This window comes from Cnephaeus nilssonii (genome assembly GCF_951640355.1).
Source record: "Cnephaeus nilssonii genome assembly, chromosome: 6".
Classification (NCBI taxonomy): Eukaryota; Metazoa; Chordata; class Mammalia; order Chiroptera; family Vespertilionidae; genus Cnephaeus; species Cnephaeus nilssonii.
In genome coordinates, this window is record NC_137077.1 from 39,717,509 (window position 1) to 39,734,180 (window position 16,672).

Below are 16,672 nucleotides of genomic sequence, written 5' to 3' on the forward strand. Positions count from 1 at the left end.
GCTCTCGAGCCACATGCGGCTCTTTGACCCCTTGAGTGTGGCTCTTCCACAAAATACCACATCCTGGGCAAATCTATTTTGAAGAAGTGGCATTAGAAGAAGTTTAAGTTTAAAAAATTTGGCTCTCAAAAGAAATTTCAATCGTTGTACTGTTGATATTTGGCTCTGTTGACTAATGAGTTTGCAGACCACTGTGTTAGGATTATGCTATTGGTATTGAATTTTATATAAACATTGAAAGAATGTAAAAATCTATTGATGACTCTTATTTGAGAAAAGACTATTTTATGGTCATTGAGATGGATAAAAATGAAGGTATAAGTTCTATGAATTACTGGGCCTGTTCTACGTGACTTCAGGAGAGTTGAGAACTACCCAGAAAAGCAGAAAAAGGAAGGATGTATACATTTGGGATATCGGGGAGAGAAAACATGGGACCAGGTGAACATTTGATGTGATATTTAATTTCTACTGAATCAATGAATTAGAAGAAATGTTTCCAAAACATTGATAATCAGCATTCTGTTGGGAGGAATAAACAAATGTATTACTTCCTAACTTGTTTTGGAGAGGGGGGAAAAAAAGTGAATGGCGGAAATAGTATGAAATTCTCAAGATGCTCAATTTTTCTTTCAGCAGAAAAGAAAAAAAAATAAAGCTGAATATCAGTGTGCCTTTAATAACAAGGATATGAAGGAGAGGGTGCACTTTTTATATTTCTCTCTCCCTTGATGATTTCATTCATTCTCATAAGTTCATTTATGTATCTTTTCTTTTCTTCTATTTTTCTTCATTTGTTCACTCACTCACTTATGCACCTATTGAACAAATATCCCCCCCACCCCTAAACATGTTTTTATTGATTTCAGAGAGAAAGGGAGAGGGAGAGATAGAAACATCAATGGTGAATCACCGATCAGCTACCTACTGCACGACCTCTGCTGAGGATAGAGCCTGAAACCTGGGCATGTGCCCTGACCAGGATTGAAACTGTGACCTCCTGATTCATAGGTCAATGCTCAACCACTGATCCACACAAGCTTGGCTGAACAAATACTCTTTAAGTGTCCCCATTAGTTATGCATTAGTCTAGGTGCTGTGAATACTGCAGTAAATAAGATAAGCAAAAATCCTGGCCCACAGAGTTTATAGTATAAGAAGGGCAATGGTCATAGGCAGAGAGAATCAACAAATAAGTGAATAAGTGGAGAAATAATAAGTTGCATAACTAAAACTGATGGATGTGATAGAGGGGGGCTCTTTTATTTGAATAACCTGAGATGATTATGTGACAAATGAATAAATAAATGAATGAATGGAGAAGGTAGGTACACAAATCTATCTACACTAATAAAAGAGAAACATGCAAATTGACTGTCCCTCCACTACACCAACCAGCCAATCAGGAGCAAGTATGCAAATTAACCCAACATAGATGGCGGTTAATTTGTATATGCAGGCTCGGAGTGAAGACTGAAGATAGCATAGAAGGAAGCCAAGTGCTGCAGAAGGGAGTGAAGCAGTGGAGAAGGGAGGGAGTGAGGCAGCGAAGACAGGAGGGAGCAAGGCAGCAGAGAAGGGCACGAAGCCCGCCAAGGCGGGCTTCGCGCCCTTCTCTGCTTCACTCAGGTCGAAGGAAGCCCTATTCTTACAGGAATCTTCCTGCAATGGGCCTCTAGTCCTCTCTAATAAAATGGTAATATGCAAATTAACCATCACTCCGCTACATAAGCCACACCCACCAGCCAAGCCACGCCCACCAGCCAATCAGGGTGAGTATGCAAATTAACCCCAATCCAAGATGGCTACAGCCACAGTGAGCAAGGTTTCCCAGGTAACAGAGCAAGCCAAGCTTTCCATAGCCCTTGCAGGCCTAAGCCTCCACTCAAGCTACAAAGTTTCAATTGTAGAAGGTAAACAAATTCAAACAAATGGCGGCAGAATGGAGCTTGAGAGAGCAGGCCAGGGTTGCCGGCGGCAACAGGGGAAGCAAAGCTTTCTGCACACCCTGGCCGGGCTCACCCACTTAAGGCTACAAAGTTTCAATTGTAGAAGGTGAATTAACTGCCACAGAAATGGCTGCCGCCCCAGAAATGGCTGCCGCCCCAGGCTACAAAGTTTCAATTGTAGAAGGAAAATAAATTCCAGATACCAGGGCCTCCCCTTGGGTTGCCAGGAGGCGTGGCTGGCCTGCAAACCACCACAGGCCCCTCGCTCAGGCCGCCCCATGCCCCAAGGGAACCCCACCCTGATCCGGGACACCCTTCAGGGCAAACCAGCTGGCCCCCACCCCTGTACCAGGCCTCTATCCTATCTAATAAAAGAGTAATATACAGATTGATCATCACCGCAACACACAATATAGCTGCCCCCATGTGGTCAAAGCTCTTGCCCCCATGTGGACACAAGATGGCCACTACAAGACGGCCAGCAGGAAAGGGCAGTTGGGAGGCACCCGGCCTGCAAGGGAGGGCAGTTGTGAGGGACCAGGCCTGCAAGGGAGGGCAGTTGAGAGGGACCAGGCTTGCAAGGGAGGGCAGTTGGAGGTGATCTACCCTGCAGGGGAGGGCAGTTAGGGGTGACCAGGCCGGCAGAGGAGGGAAGTTGGGGGCAAACAGGCTGGCAGGGGAGCAGTTAAGCATCAACCAGTCTGGCAGCGGAGTGGTTAGGGGGTGATCAGGCTGGCAGGCAGAAGCGGTTAGGGGCAATCAGGAAGGCAGGCAGGCAAGCAGTTGGGAGCCAGCAGTCCTGGATTGTGAGAGGGATGTCCGACTGCCCGTTTAGGCCCGATCCCACCAGGATCGGGCCTAAACGGGCAGTCGGACATCCCTCCAGGAGTCCCATATTGGAGAGGGTACAGGCTGGGCTGAGGGACAACCCCCCGCCGTGCACGAATTTCGTGTACCGGGCTTCTAGTATATATATAAAAGCTTAAGTGACCGTTATGACCAGATGACTGGCTGGTAGCTATGATGTGTACTGACCACTAGGGGGCAGACACTCAATGCAGGAGCTACCTCCTGGTTGTCAGTGCACTTTCACAGCCAACCTCCTGCGGCTGGCCAACCTTTTGCGGTCCCTCCCCCAGGCCAGCCTCAATTGGGACTGGGCAAGATGGCCCCAATTGACCAGGAGGGACCCCACCCATGCATGAATTCGTGCACCAGGCCTCTAGTGAGTAATAAAAGGTAGCATGTGAGAGATGTTAATGATAGGGTTTCAAATAAAGTGCTGTGTAAGCATAAACAAAGAAAACATATGTAACTAGAAAGAATTTAAAACATTCTTAAAGCTAGATAGAGTTTTGATAGATGAATATGGTAAAGACATTCTGACTGAGAAAACAAAATGAAAAGAGAAAAAGTGAAAGGGGACACCTGCCATATACAGCCAAGGGAATGAGGAGCAGAGAGGCGGAGGCCAGGTAAGGGGAGGCAGCTTCTTGGAAGCAGAGGAAACAGTTGAGGCCATCTCATGGTGGGCCTTGAAAAAAGTTTTAATTAAAAAAAAATTATTTAAGGCAAGGAACTTGACTAGACTTTTCTCCAAATAAGATATGCAAATGGCCAACAAGCATATGAAAAGATGCTCAACATCACCAATCACCAGAGAAATGCAAATCAAAACTAAAATGTCATACCACCTCACACTGATTAGGATGGCTACTATATAAGAAAAAAAATCGTGTTGGTGAGGATGAAGAGAAATTGGATCTCTATGCACTGTTGGTGGGATTGTAAAATAGTGAAATCTCTATGGAAAAGAGTAGGGAGGGTCCTCAAAAATATTAAAAATGGAACTAGCGTATGATCCAGCAGTCCCACTTCTGAGTATATATATCCCAAAGCATTGAAAGCAGGGTCGTGAAGAGATATTTGTATATGCATGTTCATAGCAGCACTATTTATAACAGCCAAAAGATGGGAGCAACCCATTCTATCAACATAAGAATAGACAAGCAAAATGTGGTATATACGTACAATTAAATATTATTCAGCCTAAAAAAAGGAAGCAAATCTTATCATATGCCACAATATGGATGAATCTTGAAGACATTATGCTAAGTGAAATGAACCAGTCTCTCTCTCTCTCTCTCTCTCTCACACACACACACACACACACACACACACACACACACACAAATTCTGTGTGATTCCACTTAGATGAGGTAGCCAATGTGGTTACATTAATAGAAACAGAACGTAGAATAGAGTTTACCAGGGGTGGAGGAAAGGGGAGTAGGGAACCTGTTTAATGGGTATAGAGTTTCAGATTTGTAAGATGAAAAACTCTTAGAGATCTGTTTTACAACAGTGTGAATGTACTTAACACTGATGAAGCATACACTTGAAGATGGTTCAGAGGGTAGATTTAATGTGTTTATCAATTTAAAAAAATTTCAGTTAAGTTCTCAAAATTGTTATGCTACTTTTGTATTAAACTTCTAAGAAGTTGTATGTGCATGTATGAGTGTGTGTTAGGTTGCGGGAAAATATGTATCTGCTTGGATCTACATTAACCTCATTTCTCTAAACCCCACCTATATGTATCTTTGAAACTTGTCGCATATTGAGTAACAAGCTAGTCTAACCAAGGGGACTTTGACACTTGCTTCATCAGTCTTTATCACTCTTGAATGATCATTATCTGCATGTTGCAAAAGATCCCATTATATAGGGTGTCCCCCCAAAAATGTATATGCACACTTTGAATAATTATAAAGGCAGCGCTTATTAAAATACATTTCATTTTCAAAATTGAGCTATCAGCTTTTAAAGTGTGTATATATTTTTTTGGGACATCCTGTATTATCTTCCCAATAAAATGCCATCTGATCATAAAACCTTCCTGCCTCATCTTTATGTCAATCCTGAGACATTTTTCTAGTGTAAACTTTTCTAGTTTTATACATTTACATAATGTCTAGGTCAGTGGTCGGCAAACTCATTAGTCAACAGAGCCAAATATCAACAGTACAACGATTGAAATTTCTTTTGAGAGCCGAAAACCGACTTCTGTGCATGGGCCACGAAGTTTCAATCGCACTGTACATGCGCGCCCGCACGTGGTATTTTGTGGAAGAGCCACACTCAAGGGGCCAAAGAGCTGCATGTGGCTTGCGAGCCACAGTTTGCCGACCACTGGTCTAGACCCAATATATATTAATTATTAAATTTAATATATTCAACACATGAAAATTAAATATTTGATATGTAACCTTGCCTCCTATTTATATGGATTCAACTAACTATAATTAAATGATATAACCAAGTGAATGTTATTTAGTGTTTATTTCATGGCTTCATTACTGCATATTCTATTTTATAGGTATTAAATCTCTTAAAAACACACAAAGTGAATAATTAATCACCTTATCTTCTACACTGGGTCACAAGTACTGAGAGAGAGCACATAATTTTAAATGTATTTAATTTTGGAAGCCTTGTGTATTTACTTTTATATTGATTTAAACATTTTTCTTGCTTTTGAGAGCTTTCCTACTATAGATATCTGCATTTTGTGTTAACACGAGAGATACTTTTCATTGCACAAAACTGGCTCACTTTATGCAATCTGAATTTGAGATGCTAATTAATGTTTCTCAGGTTTTAAGATAATATGCTAATGTATGGGAGCACCTACTGGTGAAAGATGATACAGTCCTAAAGACTGATTTTATTGGACCTATAATTTAGACCAAGTTGAGAGGCATGAGAATTATGAAGCCTTTAAGTGTGTAGTCAAGGGAATCCTGCTTATTGCTTGAATGTTGCACCAGCATGGTCTAAGGCAGGAAATACAAGATTGAGAAGATACTACAAAACAAATATGTCATTTAGATGGGATCGCAAAATCTAATAGGAATACGATTGTTTAGTATTGATGTACTGAAATGTTTCATGAGTGCTGAGACCAGGTCTGCCTTGTTCACTTCTGAGTCCCTAGCACAATAACTGGTAATCTTGAAAATGTCAGTAAATATTTACTGAATGAATGTTAACCAGTCTGGACATTTTTTCCCTCAAAACATGTTAAAATTTGCTTTTTGTTTTCCTCCTACAGGACCGCTTCCATCTTTTATTATAAAAACAATGAAAAATACAATTTGTGTAATGTCTAGATAAATTTCTTTTAGATGAAAAAACAAGTGCATCTGTTTGGTTAACCAGAAAATTTGAACCAGTTAAAATATACTTACAATTTTAGAGTTAAAAACAAATAATGAAACTGACCTAGACTAATTAAAAGGAAGGTGATGGGGAGCTCCATAGGCTTTGTAATCAAATATTACTAGGTTCAAATTTCAGCTCTATAGCTTTGTAGCTGTATGAGGTTGGTTGAATTACTTAGCCTTTCTGTCTTGACTTTCCTCTCATTGTATATACAATGCTTTGTGCCTACTTGGTAAATAATAGATTAGTAGCTATTGGCTTTTTTCTCTGAGGGTACTCATTTTCCTAATTTTCGCTGTAAGCTTCTTGGGACAGGGAACATATTTTATTTATTCCTAGAACCTAGCACAGTGACTTGCATAGGTTGACAATAAATAAGTGTATGTTGAATTAATAAAGAAAATAAATATTTAAGCAACTCCTTGGTGACTATTGCGCATAGTACTATACAAGGTTGTACAACATTCAACTTGTAACTGAGGTGTATGTAGACAGATACCTGACAGAGTCACTTAAAATACAGAAATAGGGCATTTTCAACCCCTGGAATTCCTTTGATTAATCAAGATTTTTTTTCATGATGCTTAAGAAATTCACAAGGAATGTTGAGCTTAAGTAACTGCACATTAGATGGAGACTATATTATAATGTATTCACACACAGACACATTCTAGTTTAGCTACATAGTGATTTTTACCATTAAGGACATTTTTTTCTCATGTGCTTTAATGAACACAACCCCTACTTATAACCATAGATAACTGGCTTTGAAAATTTCAGATTAAGAACTGTAAAGCAGTTTTGTACTTAGTCATCAGGAGACACCAACAATGAAGAAGAGATTTGTTTTTAATAAAAATATTTTATACATCCACCTGAAAATTCTCATGTGGCAAACAGTACAAGTCCAACTCTAGAACATACTTGACATTCCTAAATGTGTATCAGCAGAAATGTAAATACCCTGGGTTAGGTGAAAGGACTTTACACTTCCACATGCGGATAAATCTTGCTCATAAAGTATCAAAGGCATCTCTTTCAATCAATGGTTTAATAATCATTACCATTTTCTGCACACAGCAGAAGTATGTAACATTCTCTGGATTTGGGTTCCAATGTGTAACCAATTTTTCTAGGCTTATGGAATCAAAAACTATTCCAGATTTTCACAGATTCCTTATTTCCAAATATGGAATCATACTGGTAACCAAAGTCACAGATAAAAAACTAACGTTCATTTTTACCTTCAATGGCAGAGCAAAACTTGACACAAAAACCAAATTGCTATCAAGGGAAAACCATTCCCATTGTAAACAAATGTAAACTTGGATTGAATTTCAAGATATATCATTCTCCTTGAGATTACCGGGAAGGGATTTTTACACAATTTCTTGTTCGCAAGAACACATACTATTTTAAACTCATGCTTGGCATAATACTACATGCTATAGAAATAGAATGCAACATTTTCACCAAATGCAAGTTATTTTCCAAGTTTAAAAGTTAACCAAAAATGCACATTAAGAATCAAGCTTCATAAACTTGCAGCTTTCTCTGAGAAACAAACAAACAAAAAAATAAACAAACAAAAAAAGAAGTCAATAGTTTGGGAAAATAGATAACATGGTTTCAAAGTAGTTTGAAAATTGAAGTATATTTTCTTTTTCTGTTCCTCATCTGTTCCTTGTTATATTCAAAGATGGCTATTTTGTTTCTTAATCTTGTTCATGTTTTTTATAAAATATAAGAATAGTAAAATATGGTATATGTTATATAGTACATAAATAGAAATTCAAATCACAGATATTTTTCCTCTCCAAATTAGAGGATATTGATCCTAGAAAAAAATTCAGAAAATAAAGAGGCACAAAAAAGTTCATGGAAAACATGTTTCTGTTCAACTTTAACATTTAAATTATAGTGTGTGTAATTTTTAGTACAAAATTTTAAACATCCTTGAATCCTGTACATTATAAATGAGTCTTATTTACTTCAGCTCATTGGTAGGATATATTACATAAGTGCTAATTACAAATCTAATATTTGTTTTGGCATTTTGCTCAAAGTTTTAAAACATAATATATTGGGTCCTAAATCCTTTATTTTTCAAATTATGAAAATTATACATATGTTTCAAATAAGGACTTTTTGTTTTCCCTTAAAAGTTAAATTAGGACACTTGCCTCAGATTTTTCTCCAAAGCAGTATAAACTGGATAACTGCTAACATAGAAATTATCATTAGTGGGTAATTTTTATTAAGTTTAAGTTTTGGTTCTATGCTTATTCCTAAACCTTTGATACTTGCCTCACTTTTCTAAAAGAAGTAGTAGTAACTGACAAGTGAATAAGTTGAGTAGCTAACTATACTAAAAGAAAAAGTTAGAGGTACTGATTATGATTTTATATTGCATTCCTTCATATAAGGTAGTTACAATTATTGATGATTTCAAGTGTCCTAGTTAGCATGACAGAAATTGAAAATGTCATGATGTTCTCCCTCAATAATCAAGAATGACTTCCAGGTACTCTTATACCTGTAAAGTCTGAGAATCACTGACTTAGCAACTATTAGGCCTGTCTCTAAATATGCAAATAAGATTCTAAACCACTAACAACTGATCACTCCTTTTTTTTTTTTTCCTGGCCTAGCAACATGGTGGTATAGACAGTAAAAGATGAAAATGCCAGTCCTGGCTTTTGTACTTCAAACTCCAGGGCACATGAATAGATAAGATTTATTTCCTATGACTATTCTATACAGATTCTTTCTCATTATGTTCAATAAATATTAAGTTTACCTACAACACAATTAATTCCCCTTCTGAATGCTGTCTGTGGAGGTAACTTAATATTATGAGTGCATAGTTGCTGAAAGATTTGCTAACTTTCTTGGCTCATTTTAAACCACAGGCCAATGACTTAATTTCCATACCTTGTAAACAATAATCAAATAACAATGTTAACATTACCAAGTTTATTTTTCCCCCACATCTCATCTTTTATTGATTTTACAGCCCAGTTAGATTTTAAGGATAATTAATGGAAATAGCACTGAACCAGGGAATGAGGAGAACTTCATTTGATCCCTGGATCTGTTCCTAAATAAATTGCATAATTAGGGCAAGTCTGTCAATTTTTTCAAAGCAAATTAAGAAAAACAATATCTGTCTCAAAAGATTGCCACAAGGATGAAAATAAAATGATGTGAGAATTGTAAACTATTAAGTACTATTCCATTGGATGCTATTACTACTGCGATTTAGAGATTCCTATATTCTATTATAATAGTGCTGTTTTTAAAATGTGGTAGACTCCTTCTTTGTGTACAAAACGAACTAAGTATTTCTGAGCAGAAGTTGTGATAGATAATGCTGCCAAGTAAAGTAACAGGCTGAGACAAACATCACTTAGATACTCCTTTTCTGTATTGGCAATTCTCTTTTTAAAATGAAAGAATGGATTAACAAATATGTAAGAGTTTCATAAAAACTAATTTGGTATGTGCTCACATTAAGACACTCATAACATAAAATTAAAAATATGGCATACATACATAGCCAGGCTTCTTCCTTTTAGCCACTGCCATTAAAATAATTTTTTCATATTAAAATTATTGATCAAACTGTCAGCTATTTTGTATACAGATTTAATTGACCACTAGCAATGATGAAACTGAATTGTAGCTATTAAACCTAATAACCATAAATAGACTGAAATGTTACTCAAACTTCTAATTTTATGCATCTGATTTCAACCCAAATGCTGCTCTTAAGTTGTTCTGTTCTGAAGATACCTCCCACGTTTGTTAAGGACTTCAGGCACATCACATACACATAGTAAATTGGGTATTCACCATTAATTCACCTAGAAAACCCTGTTTTACAGGTGAAATAGATTTTCACCAGGAATTAGTACAAGCCATGTTGACTAATCTTACATAATGCATTTATTTTCTTCTGAAAAGTCAGGTCATATATTTCCTTGATGCTAAAATCTTACAAAATATTTCTTGCTGCTTTTTTCTCTGTGCTTAGCTTAACACAATGCATGCACTTATAACAGAGTGTCTCTGAGCCTTTACCTAAAAATGAACTCTTAAAACATGTCAAAAGAAATTATGATGTTTTATCTTCATTTTTGATTGTTTTCAGCACTGAGTCTTCACCCAAAATTTTACATAATTCATCGAGTCTCTGCTGCATTTTGGGAATTCCAGCTAGCTGAGATTCTAGTTTTTGTTTTTCTTCACTCAGTGTTAAACGAATTGCAGTATTCAATTGTTCAAAGCGCCAGCCTCCTTCACCATCAAACTGTAATAAATGAGTGTGGTATTTCCTGTATAATCAAAGTGAAATAATATTATTAGCAATAATTGTGAAAAGCTATTTTAGTTATAGATTTATCATGCTAATTGATTTCCAAAAGTAAATTTGATATAAGATGCCTATTTTACATTTGATTTTCAAGAATCCCTCAAGAGGTTAAATTTTGTGATTTTTTTTACTCCCAAACTCATTAATCTCTAGGAGATTCTACTGTTTATGTTAAATTTATTTTATATTCTGAATATGTATGAATTGCAACATGCTATTGCATCTATTTAATTTATCTTCATAACCTACTATGGATCCTGAATAAATATCAAAACATACTTAGAATGGGAATAAGGAAAGGATGCTGAGGGGGGAAAAGTAAACCTTTTAAAGTTTATACAGAAAAAAACGAAGAAAGATAAAAGAAAATATGATTCCAATTCATTAATATACAATCCTTTGAAGATGAATTATTCATTATTCTACATAAGTAAACATTTCTCAATAATTAAAATTTTTAAACATTAAAAAAATGAACTTTTTGATATAAATCTTTTAAAGCTATATCTATGCCTCCATATAATTTAATCTCTTTTCTCATGGCTCAGGTTCATACTTAGGAACTTTAGAGAGGTATAGAGATGGTTTTATGAATGAGCCAGCAGACGCTCCATCCTCTCCTACGAGCAGGCTAGGTCACCAGTCTCTGGGATCTGTGGGCTGTCTGGAGGGGTACTGCCGGCAGAGCCGGCCTCACATGGCTGAGCCACTGAATTTTATCACGGTGCTGAAGGGGCCCATGTTCTGACATGTCCTCAGTTTTTCTGTCTTTCCCTTGTAGTTTTTCTCATGTCTTATTCCCCTCTAGGGTCTCATCTGTCATTATTTACTATGATCAGTAGACTTATTTTAGTAGCTATTATGTTTTTTTAGTTGCTATGATTCACATACCATAAATTCATTCCTTTATAGTGTAAAATTAGTGATTTTTAGTATATGCACAAGCTCATGCAACCAGCACCACTATCCAATACCAGAATCTTTTCGTCACCCCTCCCCCCCCAAATAAACCCCATATCTATTAGTGGACCTTCCCCATTTCCCCTTCTGCTTGGCCCCTGCCAATCACCAATCTCCTTTCTTTTAATGGAAATGCCTATAATGGTCATTTCATATACATAAAATCATATAATATGTGCCTGTTTGTGACTGGCTTCTTTTACTTAACAAAATGATTTCAAAGTTCATCTAATTGTAGTATTTACTACTTTATTCGTTTTTATGGCGGAATAATATTCCATTGTATGTTATTGCACATTTTTTAAATCTATTCATTGATTGATAGGCATTTGGATTCCATCCCACGTTGGCTGGGTGGTTTTAACATGATGTAAGATGGAAAAACTAAGCTAGGTTAAACTATGTCTAAAAGACTAAAATCACTCTCAAGCTGAAGGTTGAAGTTTAAATGTTTGATAACATGTGGCGGGGATTAATGATATTTTTCATATGCTTTTGAAGTTTTTCACATGCTATATTTAGGTTTTTTAGTTTTCAAAACTCTGACCTCCCAACAGGTGGGGACCTCACAAAAATTAAATGTTCAACAATATAGTTCTATGTCAAAGGGAAAAAAGTGAAAGTGCTGCTATTAAAAGATGAGAGCTAAAATAAAAGTAATGGAAAAGCAAAGGAAGGATTATCATACAAGAAAGAGAAATAATGGTAAAGTTATCATTTTTAAAAAATTCATTCTCAACTTTTCTTGGGCCTTCCTAACCTTGGATCTACAACCAGGAGCAATTTTAGGATGTGGTATTTTAGATCTTGGGCAACCTGTATCTCCAATGTATAAGAAAGATTTGGCTCATTATTCCAGTCCTACAACATTATTTGATTTCTACATGGAAGGAAGAAACTATATAGTTTCAAAGGTGAGTTCTAGATTATGGGCTAAAATAATATTTCAGGGTTTATCTTAGAGGAATTTAACCTTTTGTACTCGGATGTCGAGATTAAAATTACTCTTTGAATGTATCAATAATTTGAAATATAAAAAAATCCAAATAAATAAGTTTGTATGAAAAGAAACTCCAGTTTTTTATTCTACTGCCGCACTTTGTAAAATCTGGGGTATTTAAAAAATTAAATCCCGAGTAGAATAAAGGAATTGAGAAAAAAGCAAGTGAGTGCAAAGGGTTAAAAGAAGCTACTGTATTAACTGAGGCTCATGGGTAATAACCAGCAGACTTCCTGCACAAATAGGATAAACCACAGGAAAGTGGTAATTAAAAAGCTATAATTCTATCCAGGAACCATATAATTTAATAAGCCTCTCTAATTTTTGACCACTTCCGAAACTAGTATTGATTTTAATCTTTACAAACAAAAATTACCCATTTGTTGTTATGGGGGAAAATATAATGTATCTTTTCCCTCTTCTGAAATCTTTTCAATGGAAATAAGAATTTCATCTAGGGAGAAAGAATAATCATAAATGATATTCAATCATAAACTGACTAAACTAATTCATAGAGCAGAGCTAAAATGATTTAGTTTCATAAATATAGTGTGGGTAGCTGCAATTAAAATGTGTTTTTTGCCTGGCGGGCGTGGCTCAGTGGTTGAGCATGAATCTATGAACCAGGATGTCATGGTACAAGTCCCGTTCAAGGCACATGCCTGGGTTGCGGGCTTGATCCCCAGTAGGGGGGCAGCTGACCAATGATTCTCTTTCATCATTGATGTTTCTATTTCTCTCTCCCTCTCCCTTACTCTCTGAAATCAATAAAAAATATTAAAAAAACCAAACATGTTTTTCTTGTTAAAAGGTATAAAATTATGGATTTTGTTATTTGCTTAAAATACTATTTGTCTACTATACACCTATTAGAGTGGCCAAAATCTAGAACACTGACAATACCAAAAGCTAATGAAGCTGTGGAGCAACAGGAAATCTATTTCACTGACAATGGGAATGCAAAAGGTACCGCCACTCTGACAGATATTTTCGCAGTTTCTTACAAAACTAAACATACTTTTACCATACAATCCAGCAATTGTACTCTTTGACACTGACCACACAAAAACCTGCATATGAATGTTTATAGCAACTTTATTCATAATTGCCAAAATTTGGAAGCAACCAAGATATCCTTCAGTAGGTGAATAGACAAAGTGTGTAAATCCAAACACTTATTAAGTGCTAAAAAGAGCTATTAAGCCATGAAAAGACATGGAGGAAATGTAAATGACTATTAGAGTGAAAGAAAGCAATTAATAAGGCTACAATCTGTGCAATTCTAATTATATGACATTCTGGAAAAGGCAAAACTATGGAGACAGTAAAGCTCAGTGGTTTCTAAGAGGTAGGGGAATGGAGGGAGGAACAGGCAGAACACAGAGGATTTGTAGAGCAATGAAAATATTCTGTATGATACTATAATGGTGGAGATATCTATATATACTAGAGGCCCAGTGCACAAAACTTGTGCACTGGTAGGGTCCCTAGTGGCTGCCAGCTGCTGGTCGGGGCCTCCCTTCCCCAGCTGCTGGCTACCAGCCGGGACCTCCCTTCATTCTGCGCTGCCCCCTGGTGGTCAGTGCACATATAGCGAACAATTGAATTCCTGATTGGTCAAACTCCCGAGGGGACACTTTGCATATTAGGCTTTTATATTTATAATAATAAAAGCATAATATGCTAATTAGATCGGACAGCCAAACGACCTTCCAGACGTCCTTCCAGATGACCTTCTGGATGAAGCCAGGGCAGCGAGGGCTGAGGCAAGCTGTCGTAGCTGTGAGGGCCGAGCCCCTTGCACACATTTCATGCATTGGGCCTCTAGTATATAGGTAAAAGCTTAAGTGACCGTTCAACCATTTGACTGGTAGCTATGATGCACACTGACCACCAGGGTGGCATATGTTCAACGCATAGGCATGTAAACATGGAACAGACTGATGAATCTCAGATGGAAGGGGAAGGGGTGAGGGTGGGAAGAGATTAACCAAATCTTATATGCATACTAGAGGCCAAGTGCATGGATTTGTGCACCAGTGGGGTCCCTCGACCTGGTTTGTGGTGCACTGGTGTGGTCCCTCGGCATGGTCTGCATAGGCATGTAAACATGGAACAGACTGATGAATCTCAGATGGAAAGGGAAGGGGTGAGGGTGGGAAGAGATTAACCAAATCTTATATGCATACTAGAGGCCAAGTGCATGGATTTGTGCACCAGTGGGGTCGGGCTGAAACCAGCAGTCCAACATCCCTTGAGGGGTCCCAGATTGCAAGAGGACGCAGGTCAGGCTGAGGAACCCCACCGGTGCATGAATCCATGCACCAGGCCTCTAGCATAATTATAAATCTGTCCAAACCCATAGAAAGTACAACACCAAGAGTGAACTGTAAGGTAAACTATAGACTTTGGTGATAATGCTGTGTCAATATCAGTTCATCAATTATAACAAGTGTACCACTCTGGTGGGGGAGGTTGACAATGGGGAGGTTATACATGTATAGGGGCAGAGAGTATATGAAATATTTTTATACCTTCCTCTCAATTTTGTTGTGAACCTAAAACTGCTCTATAAAATAAAGTCTTAGAAACAACAACAACCGCCGGCTGGTGTGGCTCAGTAGATGAGCGCTGACCTATGAACCAGGAGTTCATGGTTCGATTCCTGGTCAAGGTACATGACTGGTTTGCAGGCTGGATCCCCAGTGAGGGGTGTGAGAGGAGGCAGCCAATTAATGATTCTCTTCCATCATCAATGTTTCTCTCTCTCCCTTTCCCTTCCTCTCTGAAATCATTAAAAATATATTTAAACAAAAAAAAACAACAACAACCTATTTGTTCCTTTAATTGAGAAAAATGGCTATTTTCCAATGCCTCTTTAGGCTACTTGAATAAGGAACTGAATGACAAGATAGCATAATGCAACTGATCAATGTTTCTCTGTCATACTGATGCTTGCCTTTCTCTCCCTCTAATATATATATATAGGTACATGTACATGTATATGTGTACATATATATATGAAAGTAATGGTAAAAATTATATCATTTTTTAAAAATGGGAAGTCTCATTTTATGAGGTATTATTTATAAAACATTTTTATTCATTTTTCCTTGAAACACAACAAAAACTTTTTTTCCTGTTTCCTTCGAGTTAATCATTTGGGCAACATCAACTTTGACATTTTCCTGGATTTTGAAAAAGAAACTAAAAAGATGATGTAAAATTATGCAAATACAGAGTTGGACAAAAGTAGGTTTATAGTTGTTCATGTGGAAAAAGACATGCAGGTTATGATTATTATAATAGTTTTATTAACTCAAAAGAATAAACTCTGTGTTTCACATACTCACAACTATAAACCTACTTTTCCCCACTCTTGTATATTCTTTACTAGTATACCCTATGAAATTATGAATATTTCATAGTCTCCAAATTTTTGAACTTCTTTTGAGGATTATTGGAATGTGGTGATAGTTTCCAAATAGCACATTAATGCTAGATTTGAGATATATAAACAACTAGTGTCAACTTAACAAAAATACAGGTAGAAAGTAGATGAAATGTCCTATGCTTTATAGTGGAAAGTTGAGAAAAACCATTATGTAAGAAATATAAGGAAAAACCATCTCTCACAAATTGGAAACACTTACCAAAGAGAAGGCCTGTGTGTTATGGATAGTAAGGAAATTCCAGCGCCTTTTGCAGCCTGAAATATCTTTCCTTCAACATCAATGCTGACAGCACTGGTACATTCATCCAGCAATGCATATTTTGGTCTTTAAAAAATAAGCACAAATAAATGAATGATTTTCCTATTTGGATGAGAAATCTTTATTTGAACATTATGAGTTGCGATGTTACCTTTAAAGAAACACAATAGTCTATGACATATCAAAGGTGATAAATGATAAAGCAAAAGAGTAGTCTTCCTTCCACCCACCCCCTTTGGACTAGAATATGATATTCTTCTTAATTTTTAAATAGATTTTCTGAAGCCTGCTCACAGTACAATAAGCTTTGTTGTTACACAGATGGGCGAGTCATATATTGAGGCATAGGAAGATGAGGCCGGTCACGGAGGGCTTTTTCTACTGAAGGCAGGCTCATTCTTGGTGACAAGGTTCTAACTAATTAAATAAAAAATACATTACAGTAGCTAAT

At 36.9% G+C, this 16,672-nt stretch overlaps 1 protein-coding gene across 3 annotated transcripts in view; it reads right to left on the reverse strand.

The window, feature by feature from the left end:
• Nucleotides 1–10,290: 10,290 nt before the first annotated feature.
• Nucleotides 10,291–16,672, reverse strand: part of ABCD2 (ATP binding cassette subfamily D member 2) — a gene marked incomplete at both ends in the record, with an annotated part of 50,941 nt that continues 44,559 nt past the window's right edge. For 2 of the 3 annotated variants that reach the window (XM_079774527.1, XM_079774525.1), the window contains 2 exons: nt 10,291–10,510; nt 16,162–16,287. In XM_079774527.1, coding sequence (XP_079630653.1) covers nt 10,291–10,510; nt 16,162–16,287 — 346 coding nt within the window. The remainder of the gene's footprint in view (nt 10,511–16,161; nt 16,288–16,672) is intronic. The other variant, XM_079774526.1, reaches the window with a different exon arrangement.